This window comes from Papaver somniferum, chromosome 7, assembly GCF_003573695.1.
Source record: "Papaver somniferum cultivar HN1 chromosome 7, ASM357369v1, whole genome shotgun sequence".
In the NCBI taxonomy this organism is placed as follows: domain Eukaryota; kingdom Viridiplantae; phylum Streptophyta; class Magnoliopsida; order Ranunculales; family Papaveraceae; genus Papaver; species Papaver somniferum.
The window spans coordinates 103,233,257-103,260,022 of record NC_039364.1 but is presented as its reverse complement, the minus strand read 5'-3'; the positions used below and the strand labels follow the sequence as shown (position 1 = coordinate 103,260,022).

Here is a 26,766-nt window from a genome sequence, read left to right as displayed (position 1 = left end):
ATTAGGATCGTGGCCAAGTACTCTTTTATCTTCTGGAAGGCTTCTTCGCATTCAGCGGTCCATGTGAACTTACTTCCTTTCTTGAGGATGTTGAAGAAGTGTTTGCATTTGTCCGACGATCTGGCGATGAATCTCCCCAGTGCTGCCAGGGATCCGTTGAGTTTTTGGACTTCTTTCAGGTTCTTTGGGGACGTCATTTCCACAATGTCCTGGATTTTAGCATGATCAACTTCAATGCCCCTCTTCGTTACCAGATATCCGAGGAACTTTCCTGATGTGACGCCGAATGTACACTTCTCTGGATTCACTTTCATGTTGTGCTTTCTCATGGCCTCGAGTGCTGTTGATATTCTTCTGCCAGGGCCACTTGGTTGTAACCGGAGTACCATCTATAAATGACAATTCTTCGTATCCTTCAACAACTTCTACCAATTGATCAACGCTTGGGAGTGGGTAACTATCCTTCAGACGCTCTTTATTGAGGTTGGTGAAGTTGATGCATATCCTTACTCCCCCATTCTTCTTTGGTACGATGACCATGTTCGAAATCCATATTGTATATTTCACTTCCTTGATGAATCCTGCTTCTAACAGCTTGCGGAGCTCCTTCTCGATTGCTTGGTGATACTCCGGTTCTACCTTCCATACTTTCTGCCTGAAGGGGGTCGTGCCTGGCTTTATACGAAGTTCGTTCTGGATTATCTTTGGATAAATTCCTGGCATGTCACCTAATTTCCATGCAAAGATGTCTGTGTACTCAATGAGTAACTTGATTAGATCTATCTCTCTTTCTTCATCCATTAAGGTTCATATCTTGATCATCTTCGGGTTTTCTCCGGTCCCTATATTGATCTCCTTCGTGGGCTCTAAAGATGTGAATGTAGGCTTTGGTTCTCCTAGGAGAGGGACATTCTTTAATTGCTATTTGGTAGGCTCTTCATCTCCCTTAGCTGCTGAGGTACCTGCTTCGGTCTTAGAATGATGCTTTCCTTTGTCAGGATTTTTCCTGAGATTTCTTCAAGATAAAGGTCAATTGCTTTTTCCTTGGCGGCCTCTTTGTTTTTGTTTCTTCGGGACTTCTGATGTTCGTCTTGTTCATTAGTGAGTTGGTTTTGTAGAGCCTGGCATTCTCGGGAGGTGACCTGATCTCCTTTGATCTCCATTACCCCTTCGGGTGTTGGGAATCTAAGGTATTGGTGATACGTTGCTGCTACTCCTTTGAGATTGTGTACCCATCTTCAGATGATGATGGCATTGTAAGGAGAAGGAGCGTCTACTACACTGAATCGTGTATCAACCTTCATCGGTCCTGCGTTCACTTGCATCACAATGTCTCCTAAAGGCTTCATTGGGGCCCCATTGAATCCGTAGATGTTATAGTACGAAGACATCATCTGCTCGTCATTCAGCTCCATTCGTTTGAACGTGTCATAAAACAGTACATTGACCGATCTCCCTCCGTCGATGAGGACCTTCCTGATATTGCACCCCGCGATGGGTAATGTGAGAACCAAGGGGTTGTTGTGATCCTCCATGTCATCCTTGACATCCTCAGCGTCGAAAGTCATCGGAGCATTCATCTATTGTTCGTGCTCGTCCACTTCTACTCCATCGATCTTGTACAACTGACAGTAATCTTCAAATTTCTTCCTTAACCTTTTGCCTATCTGGGCGGTTAGCGATGGTCCAGTAGCTTCAGAACATGAGATGATATCGAGCGTTCGGTTACGCTCGGGTAGTTGGACTTGCTTGCTTCGCTTAGCCCTCTCTTCAGTCTCGATCTTCTGTAGGTATTGCTTGAGGTCATCAGCGTCAATCAACTTTTGGATCATTATCTTGAGATTCTTGCATTTTTCGGTCTGATGCCCGTTAAAACAGTGGTACTCACAGTAATCTCTTGATTTTTTCGTACCTTGGGGGATGCTTTCCTTTGGATCAAGGCCATTCCAGATTTTACCGATCCTTGATCTCCCTTAGGATACGAGTGTAGTTGGTGTTCAGCTTCGTGTAGACCTGATTTTCGAATTTTCGGTCATCACGCCGATGATGATCACTTCGTCCTCTCTTATCTTCGTTAGGACGTTCAGTTGAACCGCCCCTATTTGATCCGCTGGCTTGCTCTACTGAATTAATCAGATGATATGTTTGAGTTTGGGCTTTGGAATTCTCTCGATGGATTTCTTCTAACCTGGCGTGCTTTTCGATGATTACTCGAAGGTCTCATTCAGTCGTAGGTACACTTCCGTGAATCTCCACGAACAGTGGGCTCATTCTATCCAATCTCCATTTGTAATAGTTGATGCTGACCACTGGGTATACGTTCCCTATTGCTTGATTCCTGTGCCATCTGTCGGTATATTCCTTGATTGTCTCTTTGTAAGCAGTTGCCAATGAGAAGAGCTTGTCCATTCCGGTGTTGACAGCCTTGTTGTACATGTAAGTTCCTAAGAATTTCTCAGTGAGCTGGCTGTAGGAATCAATGGAGTTGGGAGGTAGGTTGTCGAACCAAGATAGTGCTGATCCCTTTAGACTTGAAGGAAAATATCTGCAGAGGACTGCCCGTCTTGATCCTATCGGGCTAAAATACGAATGTAGTACCGTATATGATCTGCGGGATCGCTGGAACTATCATAACATTCGAACGCTGGGACGAGACACTTTTGAGGGATAAGTGCTTTGGCCAAGTGTGGAGTCAGCGGCGTGGTGTTAGCTTCTATGATTACTTCATATAGTCTTCCCCCCCTTGTCTAGTTTTCAACTGCTTGATTTCAGCCATCATCTCAGCACGAAGGTCCTCCATAGCACGCTGGTGATCGTCTTTTATTGTGGATCGTCCTGATTTTCGGTTTTCACTATCGAAATAATCTGAGTCGTCGGGCACGTAGTATGGGTCGGATAATCGATTTCCTCTGGAAGCCCTTCGGTTTCATGGTTCAGGATTATTGGCATTGGACACTACCATTCTTCGATCCTGGTTAGGCGACGGTGCGTTGGAATTAGCTTCGTCGTGCAAGTCCCTTAATTGAGCGCTTTGAGCGATCCTATCCTTGAGTTGTTGGTTCTCTTGTGCTAGTAGGGACACAACGTCGGCGTGCACCTTATGATTTTTCTTCAACTCTTCGAGTTCTGCCATCATCTGGATTGAATGGTTCGATCCCTGGTTCGGGGTTCCCACTTGCATCTGTCCACCGGCGGCTACAGTGTGATCTTCATCAACAGTCTGCATTAGGGGAGCCGGTGGGTCAGCAAGTGGAGTTGCGAGTTCTATCGACTGTTGTGCTGGCTGGCCTGCTATCAGAAGGGGTCAGTTGGCTAGCAGCGGTTGATTCAGCTCGTTGGTGAGTGGCATCCCGTAGAGGGGTTGTTGTATTATTGATTCAGCAATCCCTTCCCGCTGTTTATGGGCTCGGGTTATCGCTGCTGCTTTGGTTGCTGCTGCTTTCAACGCTGCTGCTGCTATCGCGCCTGCATCCAATGGCATCGTGCTTTCTGCTCCATTCTGTTTCTGGTTTGTTGCTTTAAGCTTTTCGCCCTTTTGTTTGCTACGTGTCATCACTGGAGTCGTCCTTGGTGTTTCTTTTGACGATGCCTTGGCTTTTCCCACATCTTTTGCTTTTTCCATCTTTGATTTTCTGCAAAAACGAAACGTCGTCCGAGAAACAGAATCCACATTGGTTTGGTTAGCAAAGTTAATCTAATGAGAAAAGACGTAAATCTCAACGTACACTTCAAGATTGTCAAGAAAAATGAGGTTTTGGAGAAAACTCTTTCAACAAATTGTAAATCTAATCATTGCAAACATAGATCTACTCATGGGTTTTTAAAGTACGTCGTGAATGCAGGTGGATCTTATTTAAATAAACGCAGATCTACTCTAAAGATGATAAAAACTCAAATAACTGATTACAAAGGTATGTACCCAGAGATCCGTTTTGAAAGAAAGTGTTGAACGGGTCCCTAAGGCCTATAATTCTGTTAGAAAGAACGCAGATCTAAGAAATTTTTCCAACACAAATAGTAGATTTGAAAGGTTTTTGCAAAAATGTACATAAATCCGAGGCGTTTCGGCATTAGAAAACGCAGACAAAACAGGGGTTTTCGAAAGGAAGAACAATGGTAAGTTACTCAAAACACTATTATGAAGGGAACAACGCTGAGAGCCCAAAATAGGATAAAATCACAGGGAAAGATAAATCTTTTACCGGGACAAAGTCCCCGTTTCTAGCGCCAGATTGTGAACACGGAAATAACGATGGTATCTTCGTGTACAAACAATACTCGCATTACATATAAAATCACTGAGGTTCTTAGAATACATATAAAACGATATAAGTCCGGAGTTTATTAGACTCAGAGCCATCGGGCTCGTCCTCGTCTAGCCACAAGGGAGAAATTAAAACCGATTTATATACGATATGAAATATAACAAAGCATAATAAATAAGATAGAAGATAAAGTGCGGAATATAAATGAGACGATGATTTACGTGGTTCAGCACTAAGGCCTACGTCCACGGGGGTAGTTTTTTCACTATGCATTTGAGGATTACATAGATAGTCAAATGACTTTGGAGTGAATAACGAAGCTAGGAAGAAGATAAATCTACTACTTACTCTTACTATCTCTCTCTCTCTCCTGATCTTATCTCTTACTCTTACTTTAGAAATTGGTCGACCCCTCCTCTCTTAGTGGATAGGAGTATTTATAGACTTCCTCGGTGGGGCCCTCTTTTTCAGACAACTGTCCTTATCGTCTTGGTTTGTGTACCGAACCCGACGCTATCTTCGTTCTGATCCGTCGTCTCTCAACGACATTGTATGGAAAAGAAGATGGGATTCTTTCTTCTCCATAGGATCTTCGACACGCGTCCTATGCCTAGGGTGTTTAATGCGGTGGTTGGGGAGATCTGCACGTGTCAGACGGCTGTCTGATGCCCATGTCACATCCTTGTCGGTGAGACTCATCCTACCCTGGATGAAGTAAAGTAAAACTCTTGGTCTTCTATGGTGCTTCGCGGTAGCTTGCTCTTTCAGTGCCCCTTGATTTTTCACCACTGGATTAGCCTGATGATGAACATACGTATATGATAAATGCCCCTTGGGTGTTTAGACGTGGCATCATATCTTGATGTCTCAAGGCTGTGTGTCTTCCACGTGTAATTCCTACACGTGGCGGATGATGAATTATGTGTATACATGACCAAAAACATTAATAAAAAAAAACACGTAAACCGTAACTAAAAAGGAGAGGACACTAAACTAACTAAACTACCTCATATTTGCAGGCAGAAAGATGATCCCAAAGATCTAAGCGTTGTTTGAATAAAATTATCACTTCAATCGCTACGATACGCTAGCTTCTCCCTCCCGACAAATACTACTACTAGTGTACGATCAGTGCCTTGCTTTTGTTTTTTCGGTGGAAACAATGATTTTTTTCCCTTTTACCGGCAGCGCAGTTTTGTTCTTTTTGGAAGGGAAGAGGGGCTTCGAAAACCTACCTAATTAGCATCTCGACCAACCCATTTATGTGCTCACTTATACGAGAGGGGTAAATGTCTAAAAAGGGTCGATCATAAAGCCCGTTAATCAAGCCCTTGTTCGCTTCTGCCGTTTCAGAAGTTTCCAGATGTCTGCTTTCTGAGTCACTTGCATACGAAGTTTATCTTATAATTAAGGTCTAATATGGATTACATCCCGTTTCGAATTGTTTTTCCCTTCTTTTTTTTTTTACCGAAAGTATTTTGTAACAAACTCTTACAAAAAGTTGTGTTTGGTAAAAAAATTTCAAAGTACTTTTGGAGAAAAACACTTCCATTTTAAGTCTGCTTTTAAAAGCTACTCGACACTAGCTTTTAAAAGCTGGAAAACCGGAAGTTGTGGATCCACATAATTTGATTTAATTGATTCTTTATTTTTACCTTGTTATTTTATTATAATAACAAATTTTATCCTTGAATGTTTTATACTTATCATCATATTTCTAACTTCTATTATGTTCTCTAATTTTCATTTTTCCTATTAAAATAATAAATAATAATAATAATAATAGTAATTTTTTTTTGAAGCAAACCATACGTATTCGTAAAATTCTTTATATTACAATAATTTAATTTTTCATTGAAAAAAAAGGATTCGTACACAGCTTTAGTTGGTAACTGAGCAACAAGTTGGACACCAACTTCTTTTTGAATAACAACACCCAATTTATGAAAAATAAAACTCGCTAGACCACTATCAGCATCATTACTAACTAAACAATTCTTCAAAAGCTTAAAAAAACATACATTATCCTCACTAAGCTCCCCCAAAGTAGTGAAAGCTAAAACACCCAAACCATAGCCGTGCGAAACAAATTATCCAAGTATTTAGTACGTTTACGTAAAATCTCTTTCGAAATGGCTTGTCCTAGAATGAAAGCACGAACCCCCTCCCCAGTGAAGGATGAGACACCTGTGACATCCAAACATATATCTTGGTCATCTTCCCAGTTAAGAACAAAGATATGAGTTGGACGTAAGTCCTTGTTATCATCTGACAAAAATCCCAAAGCAACCTCTTTGCGTGCAGGCACACCAGCTTTGTAAAAAATATCCGTAATTACATCACTACAAGGTCATGGAAAAACTTGAGCCCGACGTCTTTAGCAAAATGGAGCGCGTGGTCACCAAAAATATCGATAGCCCTATTGCAACTAGAGCACAAACCATCCTTTACAAACAAAGGAATACCAAGTCGATAGCAAACTACTGCTCGAAACTATATGAGACCAATAATTATAAATAAATCAAATAAATATTACATATATTAGAATTAAAAATATCATGTATTATAATTACGGTGTATTTAAAACTAAATTTTAAAACATGTCTATTTTCGTCATTAACTACATCGCCAGCACTTTAAAAGATCAATTTACAAAACAAAATTTACAGTTTGTTAATTTCAAAACGCTTTTTAATTGTAGTTTACCAAACAATCTGTCGCTTTATTTTCACAGCACAATACAACAACGCAGAACACAGCACAACAGAAAATCACTTTTCTAAAACTCACATCAATACCAAATTTGGTTTATCTTGATTCGTGAGAATCAAGCCTCTCTGAATTCAAATGAATACAACCTAAGAACAAAGTTCTAATTTGATTAACATTCAGATAAGTGTTTCATTACAGATTCAACAACTTATAAAGCTAAGCCTTCCGTCCCTACGTCTAACGGCTACTACTAGCACATATGGCTAAATCTACCCATCTCTTACAATTAATAAAGTAGCCATTATTTGGCTAAAGGCTACCAGCTGTAAATAATACTAAATAATGACAAACATTCGATATTGGCACGTCCTCTACTAGCCTGGTACATGACATTCCACCCTTCTTCAAAACATCATTTTCCTCGAGGATGTGAGATAAATGAATCATTTTAAGTACTGGTAAAGCATGCACTATAAGACCCAAAACCATAACGCCAATAAAAATCCATTTGAGGCCTTGAAAGGCTGCAACACTAGGATCAATATTCTACTGATTGTTGCTTTGTGAAATAAGTGGATCACTTACAGTGGTGTTTCTTTTCCAAGGAAGCGAGCATCAACATACCTAAGTTCCCAGTATTTGACTTCCAAAAGTAAACATGCCCATTATCTCCATAATCTCTTGTACGAAATGCACGAGCAAAAGCACCCCTTGAAACTGCAATATTTGGTTGCGCCATGGCTTCAATGTAAGCCCTTACCACCTGTGTGAATACTATGAGAAAGGTCAAAGCATCCATTTCAGTAGGAAATGATCTTGTTGTCATCTCGTAACCAATTCCAGTATGACCACGAATTCCTGATATTGCCATGCTAATAACAATTGGTGCTACATGATAAAACCTTGTACATGATATAGTGACCATCAGGGGGTTGTTCATTATGTCTGCTTGCATTACTTCAGGACCCTCTCCTTTGTCTCTTGCTGTTTTGCAGTCAACATTTCCCAGGCAAAACTGAACTACGAAACTAGTTACAACAGAAAACCATTTGAATTTTCATCTCAAAAAATCAGGCCACGCCAATACAGAGAAATTTTAATTACCATGAGTAAATATTTAGCCTCAAAACTATTTACAATAGTAGAATATACATTTTGGTTAGGATGAACCGTAACCGAACCGTGTATAATGCTTGGTTCATAAAAGTTAGCTGAAACTAGCCAATTGAAGAATAAACTTAACAATTTTCATATAAAACTTTAAGAATTTTCTTGGGTCACAAATGTGATCAATCACGTCTATATGTGTTCTTAGAGAGTTATTCAAATGTCGACTGCCTCATAGAAATAATTATGATGCATCTCAATATTTTCGACAAGGTAAGTACGTGTATTATACCCGTTAGTGAATATTTTTTTGTCATAGTACGTGTATCGAGAATGTGTATACCTTAATATAAAAACAAGTTCAGGAACTCACAGATCTTTTATGGTATGGGAACCTTTCCGGTTTTGAAACCAACAGATCTTTTCCGGTTTGCATACTAGGTAAATGTACCTTCCTGGTTCATGAGTCCACAGACTTTTTATGATATGGATACTGGACTTATAACAGTTCTCCCAGTATGTGAACTGGTATGCATACTATCATGTATCCAGATTGACAATAGTTTTATATCTCTCTAGTACTCAATATGAAATATTTTTGAATAACATCAATGACACATATCACTGTTCCAGGCTATTTTCAAATGATTAAATCTTGAATCATAATTAGGTCATAAACAATAAATTGTTCTTACCCAAATTCATCAAGTATGAACAAATGTTCTTAAGCTTAGCATATTTCGAGAACGATATTCAAGATAAACTTGACTCAGAATTTCTGTTATGCATGTATTATCTAATTTTTTTATGCGAGAATGCCTCATAGGTAGAAAGGTGAAAACTTGAGAAATAGGTGGTTCAGTCTTCACTCACCTTTGTTGAAGAAGTTCTCCAGAGCTCCTGTAGATATTCGCCTTCAAATGGTAGAACGCAGTGATATATGATTATGAACTACACACTTCTATCCTAATTTAATACTTTGACTAAATGTAGACTATAAATCAAGATATATTTTTGATAATTACATTTGACAACAAGCTTGAGATAACAACACTTGTGAGTACGACCGAGCAATGCTCTAACAGTCTCCCCTTTTGTAAATTTTAGCGACAAAACTATCAATACATATGGATTAAAAAATAAAGCTTCAAAACTCTAGACTCCATTGTTAGAGCACTGCTCGGTCGAACTCGCAAGCGTTGCTATCTCAAGCTTGTTTGTCCAGTTTAGTTGCCAAAACTATAAGTCTTGATTTCTAGTCTACTTATATCTAAGTATCAGATTAGGATAAAATGTGTAGTTGAGCTTTAGACTCCATGGATTTAATCGATTGAAGACGGAGAACTACTAATGGGAGCTTGTGGAACTTCGTCAACAAAATGTATGTAGAGACTTGAACTCATCTATCACTCAAAAGTCTATCTATATTCTATCTCTTATTTGAGACAAAAATCGTATAGCTATATAGACTACGATTATACACATTTGATATTTCGAGCTGAGTTTAACTCGCTTACATATTTCTCGAAATATGTGTTGGTAAGTTTTCTCTTTAACCAAGTTCATCTTATATTCGCGACGAAAGTCAAAAGATGATCATGTGAAAATCGTCTGGTAACATCTTATATGATTTGTGTGAGACAGTCATTTGGTGTAGACTCGAAATGTTTCGTATTGATCATTTGATCACTTAAAAATTGCTTTGAAGCTAATAGTTTGTGTGAAACAACTATTTTCGTATTCTAAGAATGTTTCAATGATTGAAATGGGAGTTTAGAACAATTAACCATGACTGGATATAGCACAACATGCGTACTTGTATGCTAACTGTTGCAAGTTATTCCAAGTCCGGGAACTTAAAATGCATACCCGTATGCGTACCGGCGTAACATTTCAAGACCAAGAATTCAACTGAGTTTGGTCACGTACGACAGTATGTGTACCCGTTCGCATACTGGCGAACTCAGATCAAGTCTGGGTACTTAGGTATTCATACCTGTTTGCATACTTGAGTGGGTTATGTTCTAAAATCGGTTTGTTCATGAAATAATATATTTATAAAATAAAGAATGCAATATTTTGCAAACCGTGTCTATAATGTTCATGAATTGATTCGAGTGAATCAAAATCGATTTTGCTTCAATTGTGTCTTGTATACTTCTATGAGAATATAAAAAATTGAACAACTCTATAACTAGTTTCATTTGAGTCATTTGAACTAGTTGTGTTAAGATGAACAAGGTTGATATGAAAGTGTTCATATGGCTAACTTCGGTTAACTATTGTTGAGCCAACAAAGTGTACATGTTTAGGTACAGTTACCCATATCTAAATGAAGTCACTTTTCATTTGTGTGTAACAAGCTAAGTTCGATCTAACGGTTGAAAGATATTATCTTGAATGTAATCAGGTTTTCATCTAACATTGAATATTGAATGCTTTGTTACCAAGGTAATATTGATTGTAAACCCTGAATTGAAGACTATATAAGGGAGAACTCTAGCAACTGGAAAACCTAATCCCCACACCTCATGTGTGATACTAGTTGCGACTAGAGTCGATTATCCTTTAACCTAGTTTTTTTTGTAAAACCGTTATAGGTTAACGACTTAAAGACTTCATTGGGATTGTGAAGCCAAACTCAACTATTTTTCTGTAGTTGCGAGTTCTGATCTTTCTTTATTCTATCGTATTGAGTACTATTTTCTCTATGATTTGTTCGAGATTTAATCTCCGATAGGTAAGATAAAAAGTAGTCACAAATATCTTCGTCTCATCATTTGTGATTCCACAGTATCTTGTTTCGCAACCATACAATTAAGATTATTGTGAGGTGATTGATATTACTAGGCTGTTCTTCGGAAATATAAGTCTGGTGTATCAATTGGTTCCCGTTCACCTTGATTTATCAAAAGACGGAACAAAAATCATATGTATTTCTGTGGGAGACAGATTTATCTATTCAGTGGACTTTTCTATGTGAGACAGATATGTTTATCAATTCTTCGACTTTGGGTCGTAGCAACTCTTAGTTGTGGGCGAGATCACCTAAGGGAATCAAATACATAGAGTCCTGCTGAGATTCAGAGGTGTAAGGAACGCGAATGTACCTTGATCAGTGTGACAATGGTCAGGACTCAACTACATTCCAATCCGAAGTTAACTTGTAGTAGGCTAGTATCTGTATCAGCTTAATAGAGTGTGGTATTAAAATTTGGACTAGGTCCCGGGGTTTTTCTGCATTTTCGGTTTCCTCGTTAACAAAATTTCTGGTGTCTGTGTTATTTTTTTTCCGCACTATACTTGTTTATATAATTGAAATATCACAGGTTGTGCGTAGTTCAATCAATTAGATATTCCAACCTTTGGTTGTTGATATAAATTGATTGACACTTGAACATTGGTCTTTGGTACCGTTCAAGTTGGTTCTCATAATAATCAGGCTCACGATTTCTATCTGTTTGATTTACTGATTACATTGTGAAAAAAAGATACAACTCTTGGATATATTTCCATTGATTGAGTCTGACTGTCTAGTTGATTCTCTTCGAATTATATTGGAGTTTTTCCATACATATTTGTTAAGAAAAATATTGGGTGTGGTTGTTAGACCCCCGCTTTCTCATCCACCATGCTTGATTTCCTTGGTTCTTCAACTCCTTGAATTCTTCGTTACTTCAAGTTACAATGATTATGAATGTGTTCAACTCAGCATCGTGGTTGTTGAAGACCCGTAGCGATAACAACTTTGAAAACAGATTTTCAATCGTCGTTAAACAGAAACATAATATTATTATCTTCTCCAAAGTTCAATTGTAACACAACTTCGAAGTAATACTACGGTGATATATTTCTCCCCCTTAGTCAATACTTACATCTTTTGCATAATTGGTGAAACCTATAGATGTTGATTCGCTCCCCCTTACATATGATCTGTAAACCATATGTATGTAGTGTGAAACTACTAATAAATTCTCCTCCCTTTTGTCAATAAAAATTGGCATAGGTACGAAACTATGGGATCGTAATGAATTAAAACAAAAGATACTTCAAGACATAAAGGAAATACATATCAACTTTTATTTAGATGATATCATAGAGTATAAAATACTTAAGTAGTGCTCGTCTAGGAGATTTAAGATACAAGCATCCCCTGTAAATTCCACATCCACTCTCCCCACAAGGATATATCGGTTAAGCACAAGTTCATTTAAGAACTCTCCTCCATTTGATGACATTCCCAAGAGAACAATATGAGCGACCTTATTTAAAACATACAAACAACTCCGTGTCGCTGAAGATACGGTTACTTTTAGCATGAATAACAGGCCTTTGAACCTCTAGGTGTCCCTAGTGGACAAGTTATAGTCTCGTGAAGGTTTACAAGAGGTGTACCTACAAAACCCTTTTCTCCAAATTCCAACTACCTGTGAAGAATCTATGGATGACACTAAACATTTTGTACTTGGCATACTATCAATGATTATAGGAGGAAGTACCCACTTTCGAATCCAATTCATTCATAAATTAGCAATATAGCTTTATCAGAAAGTTAACAAAACCACAATACTCAGAATCGAATCAACCACAATCACATGAAAAGATTAAGAAGATGGATATAGAAAATAGATGATAACGAACTGTTGACTAAGGTGAACGGTGTTTCCCATATCTTTCTGAAAGTCACTGCCAAAACAAACCTAAAAATCCTATTGAATTGAGCTACTGGTCTGAATACTAATATCAACACGACTGGCATATACAAGGGAACAAGCGGTCGACAAACTTAATTCTAGATCAATTCACTGGCATATACAAGGGAACCAGCGGTTGATTTTATTCAACACAATAATAATATTTATTTTTTTCTTTTCCTTTTTTCAATTTTTTTCATTGACATCATGATTGGATCTTGTAGATCCAAGCGCATGTTTCTTGTCAGCAGATTACATGATAGTTCCCTTGGATTCTGCACTCCACGCTTGCTTAGGCGACAGAGACAGGAAGAACACACACATATTGCTTTATCCAAGTGTCATATTTATTCCTTTTGGTCAATTGGTCGGTCTCTTTTTTTTGTAGTAACTCAATCACTCTAATTCATCCTAGCAGTGATAACAATTCGATGTTCGTGCCCCACCAATTCACTTAGAGAAACAATAGATAAATATGGGAAAATAAAAATAGAACTTGATATGGTGACGACTCCGAGATATGGTGACAACTAACATGTTATTTATTCTTATATTTTGTTCGTTTTCATATGAATAGACTCTACTAATGGGTTCCTCAACTCCTATGTTTTCATTAGTGTAATGCACAAGTTGCTAGATTTTGGAGTTTATAAAGCAATTTTTTTTTCTTTTTTTTTTTTCACTAAAGGCATCAAATCAACTAACTATACAAACATATAAATGCTCCCCACACTTACACTTTACATTGGCCTCAATGTAAATTTAGTCATTCAAAGTAAAGTTCAAGGTGGGAAATTCCGCAAATGATATGGAAAAACAAAGATAAAATGCTTAAAAATAAAAAGATAAAGATACAAAACCGGTGGGTTGCCTCCCACTTAGCGCTTGGTTTAAAGTCGTCAGCCCGACTATCTCCTCGCTTTCTGCGGCTTAGCCGGCTTCCAAAATTTGTTCGCTGTCGTATGCGTCAAAAATAAATTCACTTTCCTAAAGTATATGAAAAGAAAGAGTTCGTTTCCACAGAGAGGCGATTGTAACTATTAAGTATTCAATTTCCTAAGTAACCAATTAGGGGGATTTCTGATTTTATAAAGCAATATGAATTAAATTAAAAGCAAAGTAAATAGTAGAATGTAATCAATGAGAGAAACATATTGGTCTAGGAATTCATCTTCTATCTTAAACAAGTGTTTGCATTCATGATTAGAATTACAATTTAATCTCTTTTATTATCAAAAGCCTAGAGAATCAAGAGAGCAAGATAATCTATTAATTTTCTAAGTTCATCAACATACACATTAGAGCTGTGTATGTGAATTCTACCTAAAGAATAACCTAACGCCTTGCGCTAATTAAGTTCAATTCCCAGGAGCATTAAGTTTTGGAAATAGGCTAATAAATGCAATTGTCATACATTGCGCACGACAATTCGGACAAAGGTCAAACTCTACATATGATTACAAGAGTGTATCACTACAAACCGTAATCATATTATGCTCTTGTATTCGGGGTTATCGCTTGATGAAAAACCTTAAAATAGCTATGGACAAGGATGCAAGTTCAATTAATTGGCCACTTAACTAACAAAACATCTAAGTCCTATCACAATACATCAATCATGTGATTATTAAAACAATAGAGATTTGAACGATAATCAAGAGAGAAAACTAATGCATTAATCAAGCACAAGTTGTAGATATAGGACTACATCCTTAACCAATAATATAAGATTTAGCTACTCATAGCTATGAAGTTCATCATAATCAATAATCAAATAAAGAAGATGAAAGCAAAGCAAACCCTAGTGGCGTAAACAAAATCGACTCTCCCCTTAGCTCCAAGAATAATATGTGACCAAAGTTATCGAAACTTTTCCTCTTTTGTAGCTTTTCTTATGTCAAGCCTTCAAAATCCCATACCAATATATCCACCAAGCCCATATGTGAAATACCCGAGTAGAAAATCTGCTCAAAAAGTGTTGTCGGAAGTCCCAAAAGGTGGCCGGAAACCTACCGGAAATTGTCGGGAAAGTCGCCAGTAAGTAGCTCAGGTGACCGGCAAAGCCACCCGGTCACCGGTCATTGTCAGTCAACTCGGTCAAGGCTCAGCCGAGTCAGGATGAGTCATCGAGTTAACTCAGTTGATTTGGTCCTTACTGCCAAGGCCAAAGCCATTTTGCACTGGCCAGCTTTTGTGTTGCACAATCATTGTGCATGACTGCTCTTCTGCTGCTCCATCTTATGCCAATTTCAGACCTAGCCATTGATTCCATTTCTCCTCAGTTGCGATGCAACAAAGTCTTGTTCAACTGCAGCATAACCTCTTCAGCCACCAAATCCTTGTCTTTGTCACTAACTCAGCTGCATCTTCAAACACAGCTCCAACTCCATAACTTGTGACCTAGGCTCATCTAAACATTCATCTGAGCATCATCCTTCGCAGCAACCACCCTTTCATACTTCAATCTCTACCTGCGGCAACAACAACATTACCACCACAGTGCACTTCAGTCCATTACCAAAATCAATCAGCATTACAACTCCATCAGCTTCATACACCATCTCTTGCAATTCAATCACACCACTGCGACTGCGTCTCCTCGAACAGTACTGCCTCATAATTCCTATAACATCAACTACAGCTGCAAACTGTAATACCTTCTTATCTTCACCAGCAAGCTTGCAACTGACTCTGCAACACAATCTTCACTTGGACTCCCACGTACAGCTACATCACAATCTTGAAATTCTCCAGCTTCTTCTTGTTGACCTGAAACTGAACTGTTCAATACCATTATCTTCTCAGCCATGAACTGAGACATCAAAAACTGCAGTGCGTCTTCTCAGTTCAAAGCTCATCTTCTCTACCTGCACTTTGAGCTTAAAACTCAACAGACCCATCTCTGCAACACCAAATCGACACCAATTTCATCTCCAGTCTCTGCATCTCAAGGCTATGGCAGCATTCTCTGTATATTTCCATATACTTCTCACTGCTTCTATGTCGACGAACCCTGACAGCAACACACTGTCTATCACTTGCAATTCATCTTCACCAGCATCACCAACTCACTGAGTCTTCATCTGCTCAGTACAATCCAAGCACCATCACAATTCCACCTAACTCAGCACCAACTTCTCTTCCCATGACAACTTCATGATAAACCAAACCCATAGCAGCAACCTCGGATCACCAGTACCTGCAACAACTTGAACTACAGCTCAATTTACTGCAATTCTAGCATACATCTATACATTCATTCTATAACTTCATCTGCTCCCATTCAATTATTAGCAGCACCTTATGGTTCTTTATTTGCAATCACCAGCCCACCTGCAACCAGTCTTGACACCAACAATCACAACACCATCCTCCTTCTCAGCTCCACACAACAACTCAACCAGTCCACCATCTGACCCATCTTTCTCAAATCAACACCAGATTCAGAACCCTAACTTCTTCCTCCTTGTGTTCTTCTCGTGCTGCAGCTTAAACTCTCCTTTTTTACCAAGAACCAGGTCAATTTCTTCCTTGTTTGATTCTTTGTTCAAAACCCAAATTCTTCTCTTCAAATACGAGTTACAGAAGCAACCCATCTCTAATTTTTGCATAAATTTCTTTAAAGCAAGAACCCTAACCTCCAATTGCAGCAACGAACTCCCTTATAATCTCGGTCTCAAAGATGTTGTAGCGTGAATTAAAGTAAACCCATTCTTCAATATGCTTAAAACTGTCTAATCTCAACCACAGATGTAGATCCCCTTTTTGTTCTTCTCTTATTTCAACAGCAGGAACTCCACCTCCAAAACCCCAACTTCAGTGTTAGCTCCTTCTTCATCTCTGGTTCTCTCTGAGTTTCATCCTCTCTGAATCAAAAACATCTTCTATTTCTTCACTGTTTCTCGATCTAATCTTTAGCAGCAACTGCTGCTTTTCTTCTCAATTTCAGGTCTGCTAATGATTCGGGGGAAAGAAGAGAAAATGATTTCTCAAAGTTAGGTTTAGGGTATAATAGTTGGGTCCGGACCTGGGCGGTACTATGGGCCGCCAATTGACACTCCCAGCTAGCTACATAGGTGCCATGAGTATCTAACCGGGTGTCTTTAACACTTAAATGGGTTTCCCCTTATCCTTAGTTGAGCTGTTTTTAATCATTCTCCAAAAGAGAGTCGCCCCATAACCTTGACTCGGCTCCCAATATTGTTGGTGTATGAAATGACCATTTTGCGCTTATTGCTCAATTTAGGATGATTTCTTCTTCTTCACCTCCTTTGCTGCATAACCTTAGTTGGCTCCAAACATCGCTCGCCTGTGAATGACGCTTCTGCTCTTCTCGAATTCTTCCACCAACAATAATCATTTTTTACTTCTCATATCCACTTCTCCTCTTCAATGTCTATTCATCACTAAAGCTTTCATGCTTTTCAGACAAAAATTGCATCACTAAAGCCGACATACTTTTCAGACATAGCTGAAGAAATAAAAGAAAATAATGAGAAATAATCCGCCTCCAACAACATTTGCACCTTTTTGCCTTTTAAGCGACGTCTCCCCTTCTTTTGTTCCAAATGACTCCAAAGTACCTAAATACTCAAAAACAAACATAAGATACATAATTTACAAGAAAACTTAGCAAATAAAGCATAAACAATATATAAATATTAAGGTGTTTTAGACACCTATCAAACAATATGAGTGACCTTATTTAAAAAAGAAGGATTTTTTTGGACATCAACAAATCACATGGATTTGTATCCTAAACATCGACATAAATTAATCTCAACGCCCATTACGTACATGAGACAATTTTAACTGATATGACTGAACATAAGTAAATCTTACAGAGTGGATAGTGCAGTAATTACGCAAGAGTGTGATCATGAATAAATCAATACTACGAAAAAATTCTCACAAAGCTTGTTCTATTTTCAGTTTATAAAACCTAACATATTTAATTTTTGAGCATATATGAGATATCATTTTAATTCACAAAAAGTAAAGGACACATATATCTCATAAGACTTTACGATACATTAAACCAATAATGATTACATAACACAAGTTCATCTTCCAAAAATTCTAGAATTTAAATAAATAAATATATAAACATGCAAGATGAAAATTGTTGGAAATAGCTTCTGTACTCACAATATTTGTTATACGAAACCCTAGTTATCCTTCTTGAACACAAGAATAAATTCTTACAAGAAGTTTCATAGTTACAAAAAAAAAAACATAAGATGCAAGGGTTATTTATTATCTTTATCATCGAAATCACCCAAGGAATCTTGAATTTTATCTATTTCACTCCTGATGTCGGGAAATTTTGTAGCAAGCACACATAATTATTTTTGCACACCTTTTATCTTGGAATTGATCTTACAAACATCCTTGTGAATTTGTTGAAGAAGACTCAAGGATGTTAGATTACAAGAACCTTCAAGGGATGAAATAGATGCCCTTTTTCTTTTATACTCGATCGTTCTCATACGTTTGAAAATACTCGTACGAACTAAAATAAGAGTTCCAATAGAGTTTCCAATTGGACCAGTGGAGAATTCTCCACATACAAGTTCGATAAGATTAGGAAAACCCAATTTCTTATTGAACGAGGTCATAATTGTCATTTTTTAATGATCCACCCACATATGTCAAGACCTTGAGTATCCATTTCAAGAAATAAACTAACTCTGCAAAGTCACGACTCCAACGAGCATATTTCACCATGAAGGAACAAATATTTGGAATACCAAACTTTCCAAAGACCTTAAAAGCCAGCTAAGATCTTCGGTAGGAAACTTTCGATCTTTCCAATCCAAAACCTTTTCCACAAAGTAGAAGAGAAATTGTTTCGCAATAAGGCTTTTCTTGCTTTGGTCTAGGAAAACAAAAATCACCCATAAGAAGATTAGTGATTCCCGAAATTAATTCTCGATCAACCTTAATCTTGTCACTTCCAATCATGGTCATAAAGCGCAACTTCTCAAGATCAACATCAAAAATGTTAGCATAAAATACACTTGTAAGTATGTCAAATCCTTCACCAAAACCATTAAGGATGTTTTCAAGATTGTACAAATCAAAACTAGAAAAATCATCACAAAGAACGTATCGTTCTTCCAATTTCTTATCTAGGATAAAATCTCTAGTAGAAGTTTTCTCATAGGTCTTATAGCAATCTTCATTAACGAAGATGATTCTAGGTTCATCTTTTTCTTTGTGATTAGGTGCATAAACTTCCTTATAAATTCTCTTAGGTTTTCCATTACCACCTTTAATTCTTCCATACTTGCCAATTAAGGTAAATTCAAATAAGAGGATCTTACTTTGGGATCTCCCTTGTAGACAATTGCTTAATTGTAAGTTCCTCATTGACAAGGTTGTGCCTAATAATAGAAGAAGACAAAAATTATGATGAATCAAATTCCAAATCAAAAGGACATCGCTCCAGTTCGTTAACCATAGTCTCAACCTCAATTCCCGTTCGTGACGCACAAGAAGGAAGAAGGGGAAAGGGGAGTACGCATGCCCTTTTAAAATACCCTAATGGGAATTTGTTGGTTCGGATGTGGAAACCCATGGGTGGAAAAATAAAAATAAAAATTTACACATTCCATTTGATGTATTCACTCATACTATATTATGATTTCCAGTGGATACTTAATAAATTACATTTACAGTATCAATATAATAAGATGATTAATCTTATTCTTAGCTCAATGAATTAGTTGTTGTGAACAATGAGTTTCAGAGCACAAGTCAATATTTATATTCACAAGATTAGAAGTGTTGTAATTTATTATGACCTTATAACATCATGAAATTGGAGGCATCTCAGCAATATGTGATGTTTGATCACGTCTGATTATGAAGTACCTTCCTTTATCGAGAGTCAATTACCAAGCTATCATGATCTCAGATACTTGATGGATATATCACGGAACTAAAATTAGTACCAACAGAAAAGAAACCTTTACTACTGATTTTCCCATCTCAAGAAATAGATACATGATGGGGTGATGCCAAGATATTATCAAGAGGTTGAATGAGCAAAATACTCACAAACCATCTCGGCTAGACAGTCTTTCCGATTTGTTTCTCCATTTTTGTTGTGATCAAGAGATGGTATTCCATAATCAGGAGCAGTCAGTATCATTGAAATAAACTTGCAAGATTTTTTGACATGTCCAAATTCTCCATACCGAAAGCAAACTTTATCATTGTCCGAAAATACCAAGGACTTATCCTTTCTCAAGATCAATGCCAGGTGTTCCAAGAATTTAAAAGTATTTTCAAAAGCTACATAGATATCTTCGTCTACAAACTCCTTTTTGTTTCATTCCTTAAAGAGACTGTTTAACAATCTTTTAAGACATCGTTGGTTATTACTTTTAACAGGACGTTTCTTCATTTTCTCCTTGGCATAGGATTCTTTATTTTTTCTTATAGATTTTTTACCCTCAACCAAGACATTGTTTGAATCGAGAGCTTTATGAGGGATAAACAACCCTTAGAAAAACAAAATCTTAAAAATCTTTAAGGAACTCTAGTGTACGTTACAGGTAAACAAAAAAAAACCCAAAGTAGTTTCCCATAAGGATGTACTTTCAGGATCAACAAACACAAACTTATTAGGTTTTTCTTGTTTGCCTACTCTGATACCAATTGAAAAACTGGGGGTACCAAAATACACCACCAACTTTTTCTTAGCAACATGAGTGGACTAAACTCAAATATAATTCCGAGATTTCAACTTAATGAATCTCAATCAGGAAAGATATGAAGAGATTATATCTCTTTCACTCACAATCAGAATGTTACAGAGACTAGTCTGTGAACCTGATTATATCGTGAGAGTACTTGGACGATTCCAAAGATCAATATCCAAAAATCAATCAAGTCGTATCCAACAATTGCGTCGGATTTGTCTGATTGAATTGATTATAACGTACTACCTGTGATATTTCAATTATAAAGATAAACGATGTATTGCAAAAAAAAATAACACAGACACCAGAAATTTTGTTAACGAGGAAACGGAAAATACAGAAAACCCCCGGGACCTAGTCCAGACTTGAACACCAAAGTGTATTAAGCCGCTACATACACTATCTTACTATCAGAAATTCGGCCTGAAATGTAGTTGCGACCGAATTAAGCCGTCACAACAATTCAGTTACAGTCGCGCTCCTTACGCCTCTTGAATCCCAGCAAGACTCCGCGCAATTGATTCCCTTAGCTGACATCCTTTATAGCCTGAGAGTTGCTTCAACTTGATTGAAGACTTTAAACCAATCTGCCTCCCACGGATAAGCCTATATGTGATTTTCGTTCTGATCAAAGATCAAGGTAAGGTAGGAAATCGATTGTAATAAACAAAGTCTATCAAACCTCAAAATTTGGTCTTATGACTTCCGAAGAGTAGCTGAGATTATTATTCACCTCACAAGTATAAACTTGTGGAATCACAAAGTCTGAGACGAAAACAATTTGTGATTTTTATCCATCTTGTTTGTTGAAGCAAGGCTCAATAATTAAAACAAGATCATGATAAGTGAACTATAAAAATAACGATAGTTGGACCTTACTTCACGAATCCCTAGGTGAAGTCTTTTTAGTCGTCAAACCCTAAAAGGGTTTAATGAGAATGCGACTCTAGTTTACAACTAGGATACACAAGAATAATATCATAGATTCAAATATCCCAGTTGTTTGAAGTTCTCCTTATATAGACTTCCAAGATCAAGGTTGCTTTAGATTTAAGCTAAGGTAACTTTGAAATGAAACAATCAATAATCACCGATATATGAAAAACTAGACTTGAGATTAACATAATACTCCATCCGTCTTTAATTAACATTCCTAATTGACTTTGTCAGAATATTAAGGAAATCCTATAAATTGTCATGACTATCCCTATTTAATGTTATGTTATTACCAAAACTAAAATTATGTTAGAATTATAAGTAGAAGTTTTATTAGGAATTTTATAACTATCCATAAATGTTTTTATTTAAAAAGGAATGAAGATGAATACAAAGATATTGAATAGGTATATATGGTGATAATATTAAAGATTTTGAATTAAGATTATATTAAAAATAAGTTTATGATTGTAAAAAATAAAGGGTATATTTGATAGTTTAAGGGGAAAATATGTCTATTAACAGAGTGGACAGATAAAAAAAGACAGACCAAAGTAGAAATTAGGACAAATAAAAAAAGTCATAGGCAAAAGTAGAATATACATTCTGGTTAAGATGAACTGTAATCGAACCGTGTATAAGGCTTAGTTCATAAAAGTTAGACGAAACTGCCAATTGTACAATAAGCTTAACCATTTTAATATAATATTTTAATACTTTTCATGGGTCACAAATGTGATCAATCACGTCTATATGCGTTCTTAAAGAGTTATTCAAATGCCGATTGTCTCATAGAAATAATTTTGATGCATCTGAAAATATTCGACAGGGTAAGTACGTGTATCCAGTACGTGTACTGTACCCGTTAGCGAATATTTTTTTGTCATAATACGTGTACCGGGAATGTGTACCTTAATATAAAAACAAGTTCAGGAACTCACAGATATTTTACGGTATGCGTACCTTTTCGATTTTGAAACCAACAGATCTTTTCCGGTTTGCATACTAGGTATGCGTACCTTCTTGGTTCACGAGTCCACATACTTTTTATGATATGGATACCGGGTATGCTACCAAAAAGTCCCTGCCGAATTATAACTACACCAGTACGTGTACCGGGTACGTGTACTGCAGTTCTGGACTTATAATAGTTCTTCTCCCAGTATGTGAACTGGTATGCATACTGTCATGTATCCAGATTTACAATAATTTTATATCTCTCGATTAATCAATATAAAATATTCTTGAATAACATCAATGACACATATCAGTGTTCCAGGATATTTTCAAATGATCAAATCTTGAATCATAATTAGGTCAAAAACAATAAATTGTTGTTAACCAAATTCATCAAGTATGATCAAATGTTCTTAAGCTTAGCATGCGATATTCAAGATAAACTTGACTTGAAATTTTTATTATGCATGTACTGTCTAATTTAGTCATGCGACAATGTCTCATAGGTAGAAAGGTGAAAACTTGAGAAATAGGTGGTTCAGTCTTCACTTACCTTTGTTGAGGAAGTTCTCCAGAGCTCTTGTTGATTTTCGCCTTCAAACGGTAGTATGCAATGATATCTGATTCTTAACTAAACACTTTTATCCTAATCCGAGACTTGACTAAATGTATACTAGAAATCAAGATGTATTTTTGACAACTAAATTTGACAACAAGCTTGAGATAACAACATTTTTAAGTTCGACCGAGCAATGCTCAGATATGCCTTGGAATTTTATAATTGTTGTTTGCTAAAGGTTTATCGGTGTGTTGATCCCTAATACAATGTCATTTTTCCTATTCATCGGTATGTAATTAGGGTCTGTGATAGCTCTTGGTATCCTTTATCAATGAATATATCCCCTTGTTCGAACTCGTCTCTATGCAAAGATTCGGATACCGTGAGACGCACATGTTGGATGCATCCGTGCACATATAGATGCATCCGACGGGCACATGTAACTGCATCCAGTCCGCGTATAGGGCTTTAAACTTGACATGTCCGCGCTGCACCATAGGGAGATAGTTTATTTTTATGTGCCGCGTAGGAAGTGGGAACGACTGCAGTTTGTAGATTTGGAGGTGTTCCTAAACAAAAGATTATAAAAAATTAATATAAAAACACGAGACCCACAAAGATATTATGTAATACCGTATGGGTATATTATTGGTTATATTTCACATCCTCATGCGTTATACGCAATAGACTAAAAATAAAATTGTTAAATAGGAGGAGGAGGAGAGTACTAGAAACACAACTCTTGTTCTTTATTATCTCTTTCTCTCTTTCTCTATTTCATACCAATATTTGTTATCATCCTTGCATTCTATCTTGTTATTACTCTTGTTTTCTTTTGTTTGTTTTTACTAGGTGAATCATCTCAATAAGAGTGAACATGGATACAAAATATATAAGAAGTGAAGTACTCCAAGTATCCAAATGTAAAGCCGAGAAAAGTAAGTTCACCTCGTTCCGATCCATAAGTTCAAAAATCTAGCTTGAAGAGAACTGAAATACGAAACGAAGAAAAAAAAGAGGTCATTCTGAGGTCGTATGAGAAAGTTATGAGCAAAACAGTGGGAGAAAAAGGATGTTCCAATAATCGGTGGATGTAATGCATTATATCAACCGATTCTGATTTTTATACTTAAGCCTTTTACAATAGACACTTATGGAGGATTGTGTCTACTGATTGTAACTCGACGGGGGTCACTTCTTCGGCGTATTTTTTACTTCTAAATTAAGGTAACATGGTCTCATTGGGACTCTAACGCCTATATATCATGAGGACTGTATAAGAAGAGTTAACAACCCTGAGAAGACATCTTTGGCACATTTACACGGAGAAAACGTCTTTGAATATGTATTAACAGGAGATGCATCCTTAAGCTATAAAGCTTGGCTAGTAAATCATATATGATGCAAAAACATCAATAGTGTTGTGTATCCTTGCCTATGGAGCATTGTTGCTATGATGCGAACTAAAAATCCATCAAATTTATACATTCCGACGGAAAGGTCTATGATGCACTATATTGTGCATCATTTTGTAATGAAATTTTGGCCTATACGGACTAGGTTTTGCTTGGCTTTGGCCTTGCAATATGAGTTGGTTTAGGTGCTACTACCAGTGTGGATGAACTAGGGTCTGTGCTTGATACCTTCGATCTACAAAGTAGGGTACTTTGACATCCACAATGAGTTGCAATATTTGTGGCCCAACACTTTGTCGCTCTTATCATCAAACTAAGAGGTTATTCCGAAAGTTGACAACTCATATCATCTGGCTCGACAAATGCGAGGAAATAGACGAAGGTTACCATACTTGATGAGGTACCTGCAATATATTCTGTGAATCCTCATACTTATTATCAAGCCATTTGATGTTGGTGTACACCAATTTTGAATTTGTCATAGCCAAGAAAAAAACCTAAACTGGTATTCAAGTTAGGGGAGCTTGCATAGGCCACTTGCATCACAAGGATGATGATGACATGAGCCTGAGTGATGCACCATTGGCACGAACAAGATTAATGAATGATTTTAGCTAAATGCCGTAACGACTGGTAATAGGCTTACAATGGCCTATATGCAAGTCCTGGCATATGCCCTATACCTGGACATGGCTCGAAAGTCGGTGATGCATGCAAAATTTCCTCAGCATTAGCGCTTATGGCCTTACACCCTTTGCAAAACAAGAATAAGTTGGAACGATGTGGAAGTTTCGTTCAAGGCATCATGCTTGCAAAGCATTTTTTTCAGTGGAAAATCAACGTACTTATGGCTAGTGAGATTTAAAGCTTTACGACAGGGTCATTGTGGTACGAGTAGCGTTTCGGGGAGTTTCGGTCTGCGTAGCTTGGCATTGAAGGCGTAATTTTTCGGTCCGTCACAAAACATAGTCGAATATTATTCTCTGTCCAAGTTGTCTTTAAAGTACTCCAACTTATCTCTATGAGGTTTTGATTTTGGGCGGCCTGATCAGTCTCTTTATCTTTGTACAATTTTTTTTCTCTCTTCATAACTGCCTATCTTTTCATCCAGATATAGTTTGTATCTTGCTCGATTTCGCCTCTCAAATCGAGTGAGTAAACTTCATGTACATACTATGTAATTTGTAGATATTAAGATTCTGTGTCTTTTTTTTTTTGTTTATTATGGTTTGGGCATCTTGCAACTCTATGTGGGGGTGTTTCTCCCTGTATTTCAATAGGAAAGATGAATTTTTGGTTGTGATTCTCCTTCAGGTGTTGATGCTTGGTATTGAGTTTCTTTTGGAAGTGATTTTTGGTGGCTATCAGTGGTGATGAAGGCGATGGTAAAGGTTGTGGCATAACTTCCTTGTAACTTGTGTTGAGCAGTTGCTCCCTTTCCCTTTCCGGGAGTGATTCGGTTATTGGTTTATTAAGACTGTGACGTAAATCTTGATAATAGATTGTATTGGAGCTTGGTAATGGTGGTGCTGCTTTGGTGGTGCTCTTCACAGTGATTATGGTGATAATGCAGCGGCTAGGGTTTTGTTGGACTGTGTGTCTAATCGAGTCTTGTCTTCAGGGTCTGGTTTTATTGGTGTTGAGTTGGACCTGGGCTTTGTATCTTTGACAGACGGATCTTGTTTGTGATACCTTATGAGACTAGTCTTTAATGTATCATATGCTTTTTTGTATCGGGTTTTCGTTTAGATTTCGACAATTATGTTAGTCAATAATTCGTTGTCATTTTTCCGGCCCGTAATCGGGTCTGTGATAGCTCTAGGGAGACACTATATCCCGTTTGTTCAAACCCGTCTCTATACGAAAATTGCATCCACGCACACGTTGTTGCATCCACGCACATGTAGATGCATCATGTCTGCAGAGCAGGGCCGTACCAAAGGTTTTGGAGGCCCTAGGCGAACTTACTTAAATGGGGGACTATATAAGCAAAATAACAAGAATTCTATCAATTTGAGATAACATTACACTGTTAAGCAATACTGCAACAAAAAAGAGGCTAAAAACATAAAGCAAGTACATTTATCTCATGATAAAAACAGATCTTCCCGCCCTTTCCGACGCGAAATCTTCAAGTATACTTTCAAAATCAATATTATCTAACATCCCAATCTCAATAGACAACATTGCTAACCCATTCAACCTTTCTTCTGACATCGTCGACCGAAGATAATTTTTGATTAACTTCGAAAAACTTCGTTCAGCCGAGGCGTCTGTAATTGGAATTGTCAACAAGATTTTGTATGCAATAAACGCATTCGGGTAGCAACCTTCCACATCCTTTAAGAAATTCAATACATTAATTGCTTTACCGGTTTCGGCTGGCAGATAACTTTTTAAAACTTTCAATTC

General features: G+C 37.2%; 1 protein-coding gene across 1 annotated transcript; it reads right to left on the bottom strand.

Annotated features, from left to right (window-relative positions):
• Nucleotides 1-1,238: 1,238 nt before the first annotated feature.
• On the bottom strand, nt 1,239-1,580 carry LOC113295022. The gene has a single exon (XM_026543384.1). It carries the CDS (start codon nt 1,578-1,580, stop codon nt 1,239-1,241), a length of 342 nt encoding a protein of 113 aa, XP_026399169.1.
• Between the last annotated feature and the right edge of the window lie 25,186 nt (nt 1,581-26,766).

Bases quoted from the DNA above. Each gene is read 5' to 3' on its own strand.
- LOC113295022 (XM_026543384.1), bottom strand. From the start codon at position 1,580: ATGAATGCTCCGATGACTTTCGACGCTGAGGATGTCAAGGATGACATG.